Source organism: Dermacentor andersoni, chromosome 1, assembly GCF_023375885.2.
Source record: "Dermacentor andersoni chromosome 1, qqDerAnde1_hic_scaffold, whole genome shotgun sequence".
NCBI classification, from domain to species: domain Eukaryota; kingdom Metazoa; phylum Arthropoda; class Arachnida; order Ixodida; family Ixodidae; genus Dermacentor; species Dermacentor andersoni.
Genome location: NC_092814.1, coordinates 68879790 through 68895069, shown reverse-complemented (window position 1 = coordinate 68895069; position 15280 = coordinate 68879790). Strand labels below are relative to the sequence as shown.

Below are 15280 nucleotides of genomic sequence, written 5' to 3'. Positions count from 1 at the left end.
TGCACACATTGGTGCATAGGCCAGAAATTGTGATAAACATTTGATACACCACAAAGGGGACAAAACTGTGGCAGAAACAATTTAAGATTGTCAAGGTCAGTGATAGCTTTGAGTAATCTGCATGCTGCAATGGGCAGAATATCCCCATGCCAATCGTGAACCGCAAAACTTTATGGGTACATCAGCAGATGCATGAAGTGGCAATCTTGCTGCCAACCACAATGCTGTGCGATACCATGACAGTATATCTTGTAATCACTACGCCCAAGTTGAAACTGGGGCATCCCTGCTATGCTTAGCATCCTGGCTGCAACTTCATTGCAAAAGCTCTCCATCAAGCAGCTTGTGCTTGACAAAAAGGTATATGTAGTGGTAGTGGTATATGTAGTGGTTAATATCACATATGCAGTGCTAAAGTTGTTCAGGCACATACCCAGTGAGCCAAGCTAGTAGACAACTTGGGTCTCTGGGTATGTGCCACTGTATTGTAAGAGTTCGTCCAACCAACAGGTGGGCAAAGTAGCTAAAGAAAGGTATTGCTCAAAGAAGAGCACTGTATGACTCATTGAGTGCAACTTACCACTCCACCACCAACGGAATGCATCAGCACAGTCTGCTTCTCTCGCAAGTTGCCTATGTCAAAAAGAAGAGCATAGGCCACGACGTAGTTCATGAGCACAGCAGCAGCATCATCGAAGGACATCGACGCTGGCAGTATGTAAGCATGCTTGGCTGGCACAGTAACTAGCTCAGCCCAAGCCTTGTATTCTGTCAGAGCAGCCACACGGTCTCCAACCTGCACAGCAAGAATTTATTTCAACTCTTACGATATCAAGAATCAGTGTTTCGAATGACTAGTGTTTGTTGATTGAACGTGATTGTTGAACTTTGAAATTCAACAAGGCTGAATTTCTTGCCATTTTGTTTATAAAAATTGCATGCTGTTTTGATGGGATTCAATGTCCCGAAAGTTAGATATGAAAGATGTCAGTGCTCTGGATTAATTTTGACCTGTGGTTTTGAACATGTGTGGTACATGAACATTTGTATTCTGCCTACGTGGAATGCAGCCACAGGAAATTGAACCTGTAACCAGTGTTTAGCAAAAAAAGCACCATAGGTGCTAAGCCACTGTTTCAGATAAATGCAGACTATTGAAACGTACTGTGCTTTCAATACAATGGTGCCAGCAGCAGCACTGCGTGTGGCTGGCTAACAGGCTTCAAAGGAACTGTGCGCACGTGTGCGTGCACACACGCACACATGCACAGACAGTGGCCCATGTAACTTGAGCCAAACTTTATAAATATGCAAATGCCGCGTAGCTGGACCGAACTAAGGTAATATTGCTTGGAGTCACGTGGAGATGCTCAGATTTGTTCCATTGTAAAGCAAAATTGTATAGCAACATGAAAAACTCCCGATACAGCTTTCAGTTGCTGAATACATGCGACATAAAAGTTTTTCAGAGCGTGAAAGAAGCCCACGGATACACGCAAAGTTCCATGAGCACCCAGTTACATGTGTATTCGCGGGCCTCTCATGCTGTGAAAACGTACGTGGCACGTACTATTAAGAAACAAAGCTGTATCGAGAGTACCCATGTGGCTCTACAATTTTCTCATTCACACTTTTCATCTAATTACAATAGAGAAGTTGATTAATTAAGACTAATTATCTAATTAGGCAGAATGCACAAAATCCGAGTATTTCCAAGCTACAGCAAAGATTACCTTGGTTCGGTCCAGCTACATGGTATTTGCATATTTTTAAAGCGGCTGTATGCCTGTATGCATGCATGCATATATATATATGCAATTTTCACTTTACAAAACAAGTATGCAGTCATTCTAACAGTGAAATGTGTGTAGGTCAGATGACAATGGAAGACAGTTTCTGTACATAAAGTTGCCATATGCCATATACTACCCTCTTTGAGGCTTTTCTTGTCTTGCAACAATAATCATCTGTCTTTCTCACATTTCCTTTAACGCTGAGAGCCCGGTGGTACTTCCAAGTCACGAACGGCATGCACGTTATCAGCGTGACATAACATTCTCGACACTGAAGTAGGAGCGCAGCGTTTTGAAGAAAAAAATGCAAGCAAGGCAGATGATTATTGTGGGACAAATACACTCCAAAGGGTCTAACTGTGTTAACAGGATATCAGATATCTGGTGTGAACAGCAGTGCTAGCAAAAATGAAAAGCCTGACAGCTAGATGTGGCATGAAATGGTGCATGAAAATTTCAGTACATGTGCAAACAATCTATCATGCTTAACCCTTTGAGGTGAATGTACAATTGTGCATCTAGGAAGAGCATAGAGATAGTGCAAAGACTGATGAAAATGAAAATTTTTCCCAAACACCTTCACACTTCTGATTGGACCTGTGTTGCAAGTTTGATATTGTGTAAGGTGTTTTAGTAAAACAGGTTGAAAGGTAGACTGCTGGGTGTTTGCTCATGGTCGTATGTTGTCATGTGCATCAGGTTAAATGTATCGTTTTGCAGAATGTTTTACATGAAGCACATTTTAAGTGCTAGGCAAGTGGTTTCCAAGTATGTTAGACTGAAATAGTTAATGTTCTCATATCTGATGTTCCTGTAGAGAGTACTCACATGGAGTTCACATTCTGTAAACTTGACAAAACTCAATGATTAGAAAATGCATAACCTATTCAGCAGCAGTATGCTTGTCATGACTCCGATACAAAAAGTGTCTCAAAACTTAATTTTCACTGGACATAATTGGTGCCTGAAAGGGTAAAAAATGCAGTCAGCATGTGATCACTGGACGTATTCTCGAACGGTTACTCTTGTAGACATTTTTCAGTGTATGCCAATTGGCTCACTGAGTCTAACTGCTTGAATATTCTAATGAGTCATGTACAAAGTCACCTGAAAGTGATAGTATTACTGAAAGTGATAATCTGAGCATACATCCCCAGTTTACCAATCACTGGCATTCTTTAGACAAACTTAGTCAGGCGGACTTTATTATTGCAGATGGAGCAATATTACAGCCCTGGATTATAGTGGATAAAATGCAAAAACACTCTCAATGTAAATTAATGGCTCGAGCTTTCTTGCAACCTGTTATGCATCACATAGGCACTCACCTTAAAATCTGTTACGCCTTCACCCACAGCTTCCACCTCGCCAGAGCATTCAAATCCCATGATGAACGGTGTCTTTGGAAGGTTATCAAGAGCTCCTTGTCGCACCATAAGGTCCAAAAAGTTGAGCCCGCTGCAATAAAGGCCATACTGGTGAGAAAAGCATGGAATGTGCAACACGCCAACTGCTAAATCATAAACTGCCATAGTTTTCTAGTAATAAGAAAACGGTTTGCATAAATGAGACAAGTACACCATGTAAAGTGATCCTAGACAAACATGGTTACAGATATGCATGCTGCAACATATAAGAAACTAATTCAGGAAGTGGCTTCAAGAAACAATTTAACTCCACTTTTCAGTGCTACATACTGTGTGCATACTATAGGTTGAGCATGCAGGCTTGGTGGTTCCTGCAAAATACTGCCTGCCTGCTCAAACCTTCGGTAAAGTGGCCAAAACACATTTGTCCCTGCAAGGCCATTCAGAAGGCACAGCAAGTAGCAAGGAGTCATGCCATTGTGTTAGCAATGTTACACAGATAATTTACATTTTCAGAGGATCTGTGGTCCAAACATTAAATGTTGGTAATTTCCTGTGTTGCAGCTTTGTGATAAAACTGACGCTTTGGTGGCACTGATACAATTCACTGGAACTAGTCCAACATCTCCCAGCAAGGTAAATGAAACAATGTGGGAATCAGGAGCACGCTGCTCTGGAAGTTGACAGCACCCAACCCAGGTAGAACTGTATACACGTGGCTATTTGTGCCAAGTATACTGGTTTCAACGCCACACTTATTAGGCAAACTTCCACCTAACTTAACTGAACTCTTGATGCAAGGTTTGAGTTGGAGAAAACTAGCAGTAAACTTTTTAACCTGTCAGATGCTCTGTTAAGCAAATGCATAAAATGAGGACAACAGGTTACAAAAAGGTATGGTTCTCAATAAGGAATATTGGCTGCCGTACACTGGGGAAGAGGAACAGAAAGATAGGAAGGGGAGACTGAATACATGCACATAGATGGACAGCACCATGCAGTCGTTAGCATTCACACACACACACACACACCAGTTATTCTTAGAGATAAGTGCCTTCACTGCCTAGCAGGCCAATGAGCAGCTAGGTCACTACTCAAATAGACTTACTGTACAGTAGATATCTTCCTACGATCGCAATCCACTGAAGTATACAGTGCAATTTAGATTGAGGACAGTGGCACAGCAGTTGGTTGATGCTCCCTCTGTCGCCACAGACGTCGCATGCAGCAGTGTCAATCATTCCAATTAGTGTTGAATAAGGTTCTGTGAAGGCAACTCCTGATCGTAGCTACCGAATATAGAATATATTTCTCCCGCCTGAAAAGCGTAGGTGGAGGTCAGAGTTGCAGTTAGGAGTTCAGTGTAGAGTCTAGCAGGCGTATTAAGGGCATTCCATTGAGCTAACAAGTGTACGTGTAAGAAAGCAAAGCTGCCTCAGTGTGCCCTTTGATGTAATTGGAATGCAGCAGTCTCCATGTGGTGTTTGAGCAGCTTTGTTTGCATATTCAGTGTCATTGATGCCATGACCGTGGAACTACACAAAAGTAATTTCATCAGCTTTTTATTTCCACAATTTCCTACGACAACTGGTCATGTGGTCCATATGAAAGCACTGTCATATGCACTGTAAAGCTGGCTTAGAGCAGCAACAAAACTGCCCCAAGCTGATAGTTCTGCAGCTGCTGATGTGACAGGTAGAGGAGGAAGATTGTGCTAGCTATGGGAAGATGTAGCCTTGCAGAGGCATGCTGGCAGTTGCTCAGACAGTGCACTTTTTAATGGGTGGGATAAATATGCATAGGGATAAGCACTTAACTGCAACATACAGAGGCATGTAGACTGCTATAACTAAAGTTCACTCCATATATTCAATGAGGCTATCAACTGTATTAAACAAGTGACATACATTTAGCAGTACTTGCTCAAATTTTCACCACTCAAATAAGCATGTAAAAAACTGATCAATAGTCAAACTGTCAGCTTACAGAGGTGCGTGTAGTCATAGTACTTAATTTTCACAGTGTTAACCAAATTTGCTTGAGGTTATAGCAAACAGAAACAGATATATAGAGGTCTAAGGTGAAATATTAACTGCTGCAAGTTCTACATGCATGAAAGTGCCCAGCTTGTGTAAACTTCACAAAAAATTAACTTAGAGAATTAGCTTGCGCACAGCACGCTTTAACATCGAGCGCAGTTTTAGCAGCGAACGCTCATGCACGCCACTCTGGACCCGCATCGTGCTGTCACGCCCCAAAGCGACGACCCGGAAAGATGCCGTTTTTGTTGCTCAGCCAAGAGCGCGCAGCTTCCGGAGTAATTCGTCGAGCATGCCGCGGCGACCAGTCACTAGACAGCGACCGCGAAAGCCATTCCCCCACCAGTGCACACACTTCCGGCCGCGAAAAAATGCCGGGTCGCCCACACCCACTGCGTGGGCGCAAGCGCTTCTCGCCGATCCCGTGCGAACGCTCAAGGGTGATTCCACAAGAGATCAAACATGCCTATCCACTTGATATTTTTGTTTTGCATGGTTTCTGTGCCATGTAGGAATATTCAAACTGCACGGAACCGTAAATTTTATTCCAGAAAAGCGTTCCCAGCAACCCCCCAAAAAATATTTCAAGGTGGCGGCGCGACTGTCCTATTGCTTACCACAGTATTTTCAGATTTCACGGCTGAATTAAATGATAACTAGAAACGTGTCGAAAAACGTTTCATTTTAGTACGCTTCAGTTTTTTTATGTGTCCACAATCGAAACAAAATGTAAAAATATTCCAAACATGGCCCGAATAAAAAAAAAAATGAAACTGAGTCGTCTTGGCGCGTTTTCTATTTCACACAGAAACTTGATAGAAGTGCCGAACATACAACGTTCTCTGCAACATTTATGCAGAGTATCTTCCTACATGAAACAAGAAAACGTAGTTAAATTGTAGAGAAGGTTTGGAACGATGTCGTGCTCTCCCAGCGCTTTCTAGATTAAAAAAAAGAATAGTTCTCAAAAAAGTAAATTGTTGCAATTTTTGAAAAAAAAAAAAAAACATGGATCTAAGTACGCTTATGCCGGGCAAAACGTGGGTGCAATAATATGTTTCCTCTTACTTTATTCACGAAACCTAACGGGCCGAAGTGGCCCATGTTCAGCGTGCTGGCTTCAGTACCTTTGGCGGTTGTCTCAGTTTGCATTGTACACAAATGTAGTTCTAATTTCTTTGCTGCTTGATAACTTCGCTCTGGCAGCTTGTCAACGAAGATGTATTGTCTGATTTTATTTACGGCTAGCGGGGAAGCCGCCCTCTACAGTGGTAACGCGTACTTAGTTTCCAGCCTACAACCTCTGTGGGCATCGCACTTACGCTTCCATTATTCGCTTGAAACACACAGCATGCGAAACACCGCGAGTGCATGTTGTGGCAGACTCCCAAAACCCGCCTGGTGCACACAGAAGCGTCGCCAAGGCAGGCTAAACCGTAAGCGACGGAGCGCTTCCATAATCAGCAGGTGCGCCATTATGGAGGTGCGACTTCACTACCTGCTCCCCATTCCCCACATACAACGGATACTGTAACTAGAGTTACTGTATATGCTAAATGGAACCTTCGGCACCACCGCGTGCGACTCGCACTGCGCCTGTCTAAAAACTTATCCAAATAATTTCCCGAGCTGTTTGTTTCGTTTCCGTTATCACATGTTTTCCGCGTCGCTCAGATAACGTCTTCACCTCTTCATTTCAGCTGTCCCGAAAAGTGCAGTGGGGCGTGGCTGAGCCAAAGGCTGCCGAGGTTGCGTAATTTGTTAGCACCTAAGTGACGTGCTTTCCCACGCTGAGAACAGCAGAGGTCACTGGTAGCGCCAGACGGACATCGTCCTTCGATAACAAGCATGGCCCACACGTTTTCACAGTGAAAAGCTTTAGACTGCCTTGTTCATAAAACATGAGACCATATGATGAAACCGTGACGTTCTGGAGGTTGAGGCACCACAGCGACGCAGAAAAAGTGTGGTGCTGTTCCGTACAAACGTTTCGACTTGGTCTAGCTGTGCACTACACGCTATGCATGCAGTGTTAAAAACGGCCCGCTGACGTGCAAGTTTTGCCAACCAGTTGCGACCGCGGGCGTCATTTTTTCCTAGAGCGTCGCCGCAAACCTCTAGCCACGGCGTGACTAAGTCGACTGTGTGTCGAGAACAATACGCGCGTCCTCCACTCTCCGTCGTTGGAGCCGAGTTCGACGAAGCAGGCTTTGTGCCTGCACTCGCCACCCCTGGTCTGCCGCGAGCGTGGAAACGCCGCGGCAACGTCGACGGGGACCCCTTCCCACGCACCGTCCTTGCAATAAGCCCCGAGTTCTACGAAGTCCGTGTGCGCGTGTGCGCGCGTGTGCGTGTGCGCGTGTGTGTGTGTAAATCGTCCCGCGGAGAGGCGGCGTGTTTACGATGACTGGACGAACGTTTCCGCCACCTTGGAATCGGGGGAGGACCGAGTGTTTATAAACCGCTGTTGTGCGGATGCTCAGTACACTTTCTGTCGCAGTCATGTTAGACTGACGTACTTTTCTCTCGCAGTCATGCTAGACTGATGAACTGCATGTAAATACTGTAAATAAACCCATATTCCTCGTTCTCGATGAGAAGCAGTCCTTCCCTTCATCAACGTCCTCAGCGTGGATAAGTTGGACGACGGCATGGGCCAGCTACCTTCTAATTCATGCCGGACTCCAATCTTGACAACTGATTACGAGCGATTGGATTGAGCCCCCAATCCTGACAGCGGCTCATAGCTCGGTCCGAGTATTCTGTGCCGATTATTTACGCGTTCACAAGATTGCTAAGAAAAAAAAAGAAAAAAAAAGCTTGCGTAAACGATTTGGATGTTGCCTCCCTGCAGAAGCTACTGCCAGAGGCTGATGACATTCGCGACACCGATAAGGTCGGCCAGCACTGCTTTACGCGCCTCATGGAAATCCTGTCCATCTATACTCCGCTCCATACATAGCAGTCAACGCTGCGGAAGCTACGCAAGATCGGTCAAGAGAAGTTATCACTCCGCGCGTTCCGTCCATGCTTCGCTGGGCGCTGGTGTGCCTGGCGGTCCTTCAGAGCGGGGGATGCACCACCAGCGACATGCAGTTGTCACGGTTGATGTTCACCACGCCTTATCATTCACTTCGCTTCAAGACAGCAATGACGCCCTCCTGGCCGTCACGAAGAGGCCACTAATCGTTGACAGGGTCATTGACAGGGACTCAGGGAAACCAACGGCGGGGTTCACGGTTTGCCACGCGGTTGCCTCACAGTGTGCCACGATGGAGGCCCGAGCACCACGGTGGAAGACCGTCACGAAGAGGCAACTGATCGATGACAGGGTAAGTCCCGGGGAAAAGCGTCGACGGCGGGTGGTTGCCTCCTATTGTGCAACGTTGGAGACAGGTGAGCCACGTTGGAGACCTAAGCAGCACGTAGAAGACTGAAGCACCACGAGCAGCACGTTGAAGACAGGAGCAGCACGTAGAAGACCAGTAAGGGGCGATAGAGGTGAACGATTCAGCGTTTTGATTGGCCAGTGAATTCCCTCAATGAGGGAAAGAGGGAAGAAAAGGACATAAGCGGATCCGGACGACTGTGGGGAAGGAGACTCTCGGACATGAGACGCTCAGACATGCAGAGATTCTACCATAGTGTGCTCCGATAGTTGGAGCCGTGTTGTAAAACTGAACCATGTACTTTTTGAATATCATTTTTTTTCATTCTCTTCAACGTCGATCGGAACAGTTCGTTCTCCCGGCACCTGGCACGGCACCACCAATGGTACTTTCGTTGGCCGCACGGACCCCCGACTTCGTAACAGCGCCAACAGCGTGCGCTCGCGCGAGCATGCATGTGTGGCTCCTCGCGACGGGTTGCAAACCCGAAAAGCACAACAAAAATAAGAATGACCTAAAACAACGCATACGCAACCGCATACCACAGTGCGTTGCTAAGGATTAAAAGCTGTTTCATTCAATACTGAGCGTATATAAACAGTTGCGCACAATTGTAAAAAAACATCGAACTATGTCCAAGTAAAGAAGCGTACGGTGAGGGGCTAGTTGGTATGACATTATGCGAACAACGAAAAACTGCACAAAAAAGAACAAGACAGAAAGAACCACACGACACGCCTGCGCCTGTGTCGTGTGGTTCTTTCTCTGTCTTGTTCTCTTTGCGCAGTTTTTCGTTGTTCGCATAATGTCCAAGTGCCAACGAAGCCACTGCATCAAGTCTAGCCTCCAGAGAGTTGACTGCTATGTATGGAACGTAGCATAGTGACACCAGTGATGAAGCAGACGAGGCATTCCTTCAGGAAGAAACGATTGACGATTTGAACAGGTACGTCTACCTTCTGATGTTTTACTATTGAAGCCACCATCTTCCATTCACAAACGCAGCAGACGATCTTACTGAAAGAGAAAACGGGCCGAGAATGAAAGTGTCGTGGTCACGAAGATACGCTGAATTTTAAGCGCTGTATACGGAAGCGTCAGTACACCTTAACCGTCTGACAGTATGTCGTGCGTGCGCTGGCTGGTTAAATAGTTTGAAGCGGGCGTACAAGGCTTCAAGGTCCTTTCGAGAGCGCCTCCGTCTCTTAACCATCACGCTACGAGAAGATGAACTAACGCGTTCAAGACGCAATTCCAGTTGTCACAACGTACACGCTCAGAAAGGCCCGAAATGGCGCGAGAAGCATGGAATGTGGTCAGATTTTGATCCGCACACGAGGTGCCGTTGTCAGATGGGAAGAGGACTTGGCACCCTGAGGTGCCGCGTCCCAGAGCTTACATGTACTCATCAAGCCACCATCATTCGGTACATTGACCTCAGCACTCCCCCTCTACCCGGGTTGACTGGGCACTCCCCCTCTACCCGGTTGGTTCGGGCCAACGGTCCTTCCCGGACAAGGGGGGCTGCTGTGGTGCAGCGCGACCAAGCTATTGCACTCAACACAAACAGCTATGCCGGTCTTACAGGACACGTAAGGATTGCGTTAACACAAAAGAGGTCAAGTGATACAACCATGGAGACTACCACCAAAGCCATCCGCGGAGCAGCGCGACCACACGGGGGTGCGCCACGACCGGTCCCGGCTCTGGGTTCCACTGAGCCAAACAAAACCCCGTGGATCGACTGGCACACACGGCCAAGTCGAACGACCTTAGGAGCATGCATTATAACTTAATGGAGAGCTTTCCACCTGACTCATCAAAAATCACAGCAGGACGAGCCCACACTTCGAGAAACTTCTTGTCGCCCAAGTAATGCCCACTCCCGGGTGAGATAGAGCCAGACCTCCTTCCGTGCTTTCGCAAGCACTTCGTGAAGGCCCAGTGCCCGCCCCTCGAAAACCGTATCACAGCGTGCCAACCAAACTTGGTATGAGCCCTCCACGAGAAGCACGAACTGGTTGATCGCTTGCTTAGGCAAAGGGTGCAAAAATCTAACAGTCTGATATGGAATACTTGGGAGATTAAAAAGACTAGTAATCCGTTGGAGAAGAGCTGAGAGAAGCAAACACTGCGTAAAGATATGAGCCCAATCCTCACGACCGCCACAAAAAGGGGCACACTCAATGGCAGGCACCCTCGCACCAGGCAGGACATGAACGTAGCTCGCCTGGCATCGAGGAAATTGGCCGTAACGAGCTTCCAGCTTGGCCTGTGGATGGACAGATTGTACCTTTGGCAATGCGGAGGGAGACCTGGGCTGAGGATATTGACTAGTTCTTGGATTGGAGTTGAAACTACATCGATGCCGGGGTGAACCTTGCGGAGGCATACCAGAGAGTTCGCAGCCGCCGCATAAATGGTGGACAGGGAACCTGAACGAGGGACATTGCGGGAAAATGGACTGAAATCGAGCCGTCAATGGACATGGCAACGCGCTGAATACTGAATCCCGGTTTCAAGTTTATCCTTAGCTTGCTGCCAGTTTTCAGGAGACAGATCGTCTGGATCGAATTGGAAACAGAATGCGCAGCCGCGTATTGGAAGACCATGAATGGGCTGTGGACTAGACGGAGTGGAGGTCAGGTACATGGCTGCACTTTTCGACCTATTCAACCTTGCGCCACTTGGGCGTAGTAACTATCCATGACCTCCAAGACTGTGCAAGCTGATGCCTCGTCTGGGACAATAGACACGTCATCCGCATACGCAAAGAGTGCAACCTGAGGGGAACCTGGTGAAAGTATAGCAACCTGCCAATTCTACTCTCAAAGGACAACCTCTGCAGAAGCGGTTTAAAAGCGAGCACGTAGATTGATTGGTTGGGGTTTAATGGCACAAAGACAACTAATGCCGTGCTGCGCCAGACAAGACAAAAGGAAACGCAAGGTTAGACCAGGTAAACCTGCATTGCATTATAGTTCGTGTAGATAACCAGTTTCTAAAAAGTGGAATAGGTTAGTAAGTGGAACTAGCGGGTCATCTGCCAGTAATCACGTAGAGTGATCACGTAGAGTGCAGGCGAGAGAGGATCCCCTGCCGTACACCACGTCCCACAATGAATGCCTCCGAGATGCGATCCTGCATGAGAACAGCAGAAGTCGGTCGAGAATACAAAGCTTGGACCATCTGCCGAAAACCCACGCTAAAGCCAGCCTCTTCCAAAACCCGGAACAAGTACCTATGGCTAATGATATCGAAAGCGTTCTGATCGAAGGAGCACAGAATACCTCGAAGTTTCCTGGCATTTGCCTACATAAGAAGGTCCCCGACTGCTAAACCGTGAAGCAGGGTGGAACGTCCCTGGACAAAACATGCCTGGTATGGACCCAAAACAGTGTTGAGTACTTGAGTTATTCACATACAGACACTTCAGCTTGTAAGCGCAGTTCAGAAGTGTGATTGGACGCCATGCTCTTAAATCTGCTTCTTGACTCATCCTTACAAAGGAGAGTGATTATCCCCTCTCTTTGAGACGCTAACAGAGCCTTCACTGAGTAGCCCGTTCACCAATGATATAACGGCTTCTCTAACAGTGGCCAACAGTTCACATAAAATTCAACTGTCAGACCATTAGATCCTGGACTGCGATTATGCTTCATAGACTTCGAAGCCGAGAATAGCTAGTCCTCCACTATGGCTGAGTCAGACTTCCGGCGACTCAGCTGGTGAAACTAAAGACAGCTGGAGTGGCAGCTGGGATCGGCATACAAGTTCGTGTAAAACTGTCTCGCCAGTGCAACTCCGTCTGGTGAATCTGCTATGCTTCCATCACTTGGATCTATACTAGGAAAGAGTTGTGCTCTTTTAAGAAAGAGGAAATTTCTGCTGGACCGCGCTTCCATTTCCCTCTGCTCTGCTCGGGTTGTGGCTCTGAAGTCACCCTAACGTCGCTGTAGGAGGATCCGAAGTTCCTTTCGGAGTGAGGCCAGCGCCGGAGCAACACCAGGCCCGCAGGACAGTGGCTTCGAGAGCAGGAGGATCGCGTCGGAGACGATTTTAATCTCGCGCGCTCGACGCTTGCACCAAGACCTGAAGCACTCTCTTGCACACTGGCCTTCACTTCATCCCATTCTATGCCATCTAGATTCTCTGTTGTGCAGCGATCAAGAGAATGTGCGATACCTTTGCAGTTGCCTGCATGTCCTTTAGGAGCCGTGGATTTAGGCGCCAGTCTCTTCCCTTGCGAGACTGTTCCGAGTCGGCAAACCACAGAAGTAGGAAGCAGTGGTCACTAAGACCAGAAGGAACCAACCATGAATACATACTGGAAGCCAGTGACGACGAGACTTAAAAACGATCGATGCGGCTCTGCAAGCCTCTTCCTGTCCAAGTCATTCCTGACTGTCCAGGGCGAAGCACGCGCCAAGCATAGACCCGCCCCAGCCGATCGACGAGCTTTCGCAGTACAGCATTTCAAGCCCCATCTTTGAATTTTGGAGTTCCTCTATGCAACACGCGCTCATCCTGTTCTAACAGTTGAAATCTCCCACAAGAATAAGCCGAGAGGGGCCTACCAAGTATGGATCTAATGCAGCGAAAAGCTCGCTTTGACCTCTAGCCTTGTTTGGAGCGTAGACACTAATTCGAATGCCACAATCAAGATCCACCGACAGGATATGGCCCTCGGCATCCCTGACATGACGAAGAACAAGGCGACTAAAATCTGGCGTCAAAATGGCTGTACTTCGGCAGCACGACTTGCCGTAACTCCAGAATAACCTAGTGCGAAATGTCCTGTAAATGTGGCTGATCTGACCTATGATCTGATCTATTGACATAAGTTTCTTGGAGCACGAGAATACCTTTTTGGATTTAGCTACATGGACAACCTCTAACTGTTTGGAAGCTCAAGACAAACCTCTACAATTGAAAGGAGCTACAGTGAGAAGGAGCCATATTGGATGAAATAAATGTAACGGAAAGCTAAGAAAAGCAGACAAGAAAAAGGCAAGAAAGGAAATTGGCTAATATTGAGTAATACTAGCCGAATAAGTTAGAAAACCTAGAACTGCCTATGAGGTAGTCTGAGATTGGGAACCCCTCATAAGTAGAAACGTACATGGTATGACATTTCGGAGCAGTCGCATCCGATCCCCTTACTGTGTACACTAGTAGAAGTACTCGAGTGTCCGAAGGGACTTCAGTCTGCGAGTCTGAATCTAAAGGTTCCGCCGCAGTACGCTTGAATTCAGGAGCGCAGGCTCCGAGCTATGGGAGCCACCGTCATCAGAGTGACGCCCGCCGCGCGGCCGCGTCCCCGGAAGCCGAGCCAGCGCACTTACTGCGCTGTTTACGCTTCTTGCTCGCCTTCGGTGTCCAAGAAACACCGTCGGTCGCGCCAGTCAGCGACTCCGGTTTGCCAGAGGCCGCGGCCGGCGCCGCAAGAACTAAGGGGGCAGCAGCAACAGTCGCAACAGTCGTCGCCGCCCTCGGCGGTGTCTACCACGCTCAAAGAAGCCCGGCTGTCCCCGTCCTCCAAGTCGGCTGCTGTGCTAGCTACCAGCGAAGCAACCGCCTCCACTGCTGCAAGTTCCTGCTGTTCTGGCAGCGCGGCTAGTGACAAGTAGGTGCGGACACTACACGCCGAGACCGCGTGGTCTCCGCCACATCGTACGCACGCCGCGTCAGAGGCCACGTGGCCGAACTGCTCGCAGCGCAAGCACTTCTGCGTGTCGCACACGGCCGCGTGGGAATCTTCCAGGTTACCCTTACGCCACAACCGAACGACTCCCTCCTATTCAAACTGCACGACACGCTCTCCTACGCGAAGAAGGTTAGGAACGGGCCGGGCGATCTCCATCCGAATGCGCCGGTTCCCTGCCAGAGAACCCCGGCACGTACTCTTCAGGGATCCCGTGGATCCTACCAAAGAACTGCAGCTCGGTGACAAGAGCTTGGTTTGAAAGATTCGCGGGGTAGCCAAAAACCCTCAAAATCTTCACACGAACACCTCGATACACGAAACGAACCTCGACATCGCGAACCTTCAACGCGGGATCAGCTGAGAAGCGATCAACCGCGGCCTTATTCTTGAATGTCACCTCAAAACGACCCGCACCAAAACCCTGAACAGAATTCAACTCGGACTGCAAAAAGCGCTGCACAAGCGCCTTACAAACGTCAGCATTGGTCGAACCTTTCCGAACACGACCGAAGAAAGTCAGCGGACGAAGCCGCGAAGGGGCCATCACGGTGAAAACCACATGGCGCCCGCGCCTATCCGAAGTGAAGCTAACACTACACGAGAGCAAAAGCTAAAACGCCTGAGCTAAACGGAGCAAAAAAGCGCAGAAAAAAGCCACGAGGGCAGCTCACCAAACGGATGGACACCTGGCTGGAACCCTCAAGAACACGCGCCGTAATCCAGACATTCCGGGAGGAGACCACGTGGAAGCAATCAGCTTCTCACGAACTCCAACTCATAATAGCCATTTATGCGATCATAAAAATACTTGGGCTGAAAAAAGTCCACCCAAGCAGGTTTTGAGATGACCTCGTGTTTGCACCACGTTAGCCCTTCTGAATTCGTGGAACAGTGGGAGCACCTTATGCAGCTCAACGCAAGTGCGGATCACTGCGTTTTTTATGCGCGGCGAGTCAAATTTCATGTACTTGAAGCCATATGCGAA

The 15280-nt window shown here is 47.9% G+C and overlaps 1 protein-coding gene across 2 annotated transcripts in view; it reads right to left on the bottom strand.

Moving 5' to 3' along the window:
- LOC126545583 (synaptic vesicle membrane protein VAT-1 homolog-like) overlaps window positions 1–15280 on the bottom strand; it is a 69532-nt gene that overhangs the window by 20242 nt on the left and 34010 nt on the right. For both annotated transcript variants that reach the window (XM_050193503.3, XM_050193504.3), the window contains exons 2-3: window positions 3122–3251; window positions 581–796 (exon numbers count right to left, since the gene is read on the bottom strand). In XM_050193503.3, coding sequence (XP_050049460.1) covers window positions 581–796; window positions 3122–3251 — 346 coding nt within the window. The remainder of the gene's footprint in view (window positions 1–580; window positions 797–3121; window positions 3252–15280) is intronic.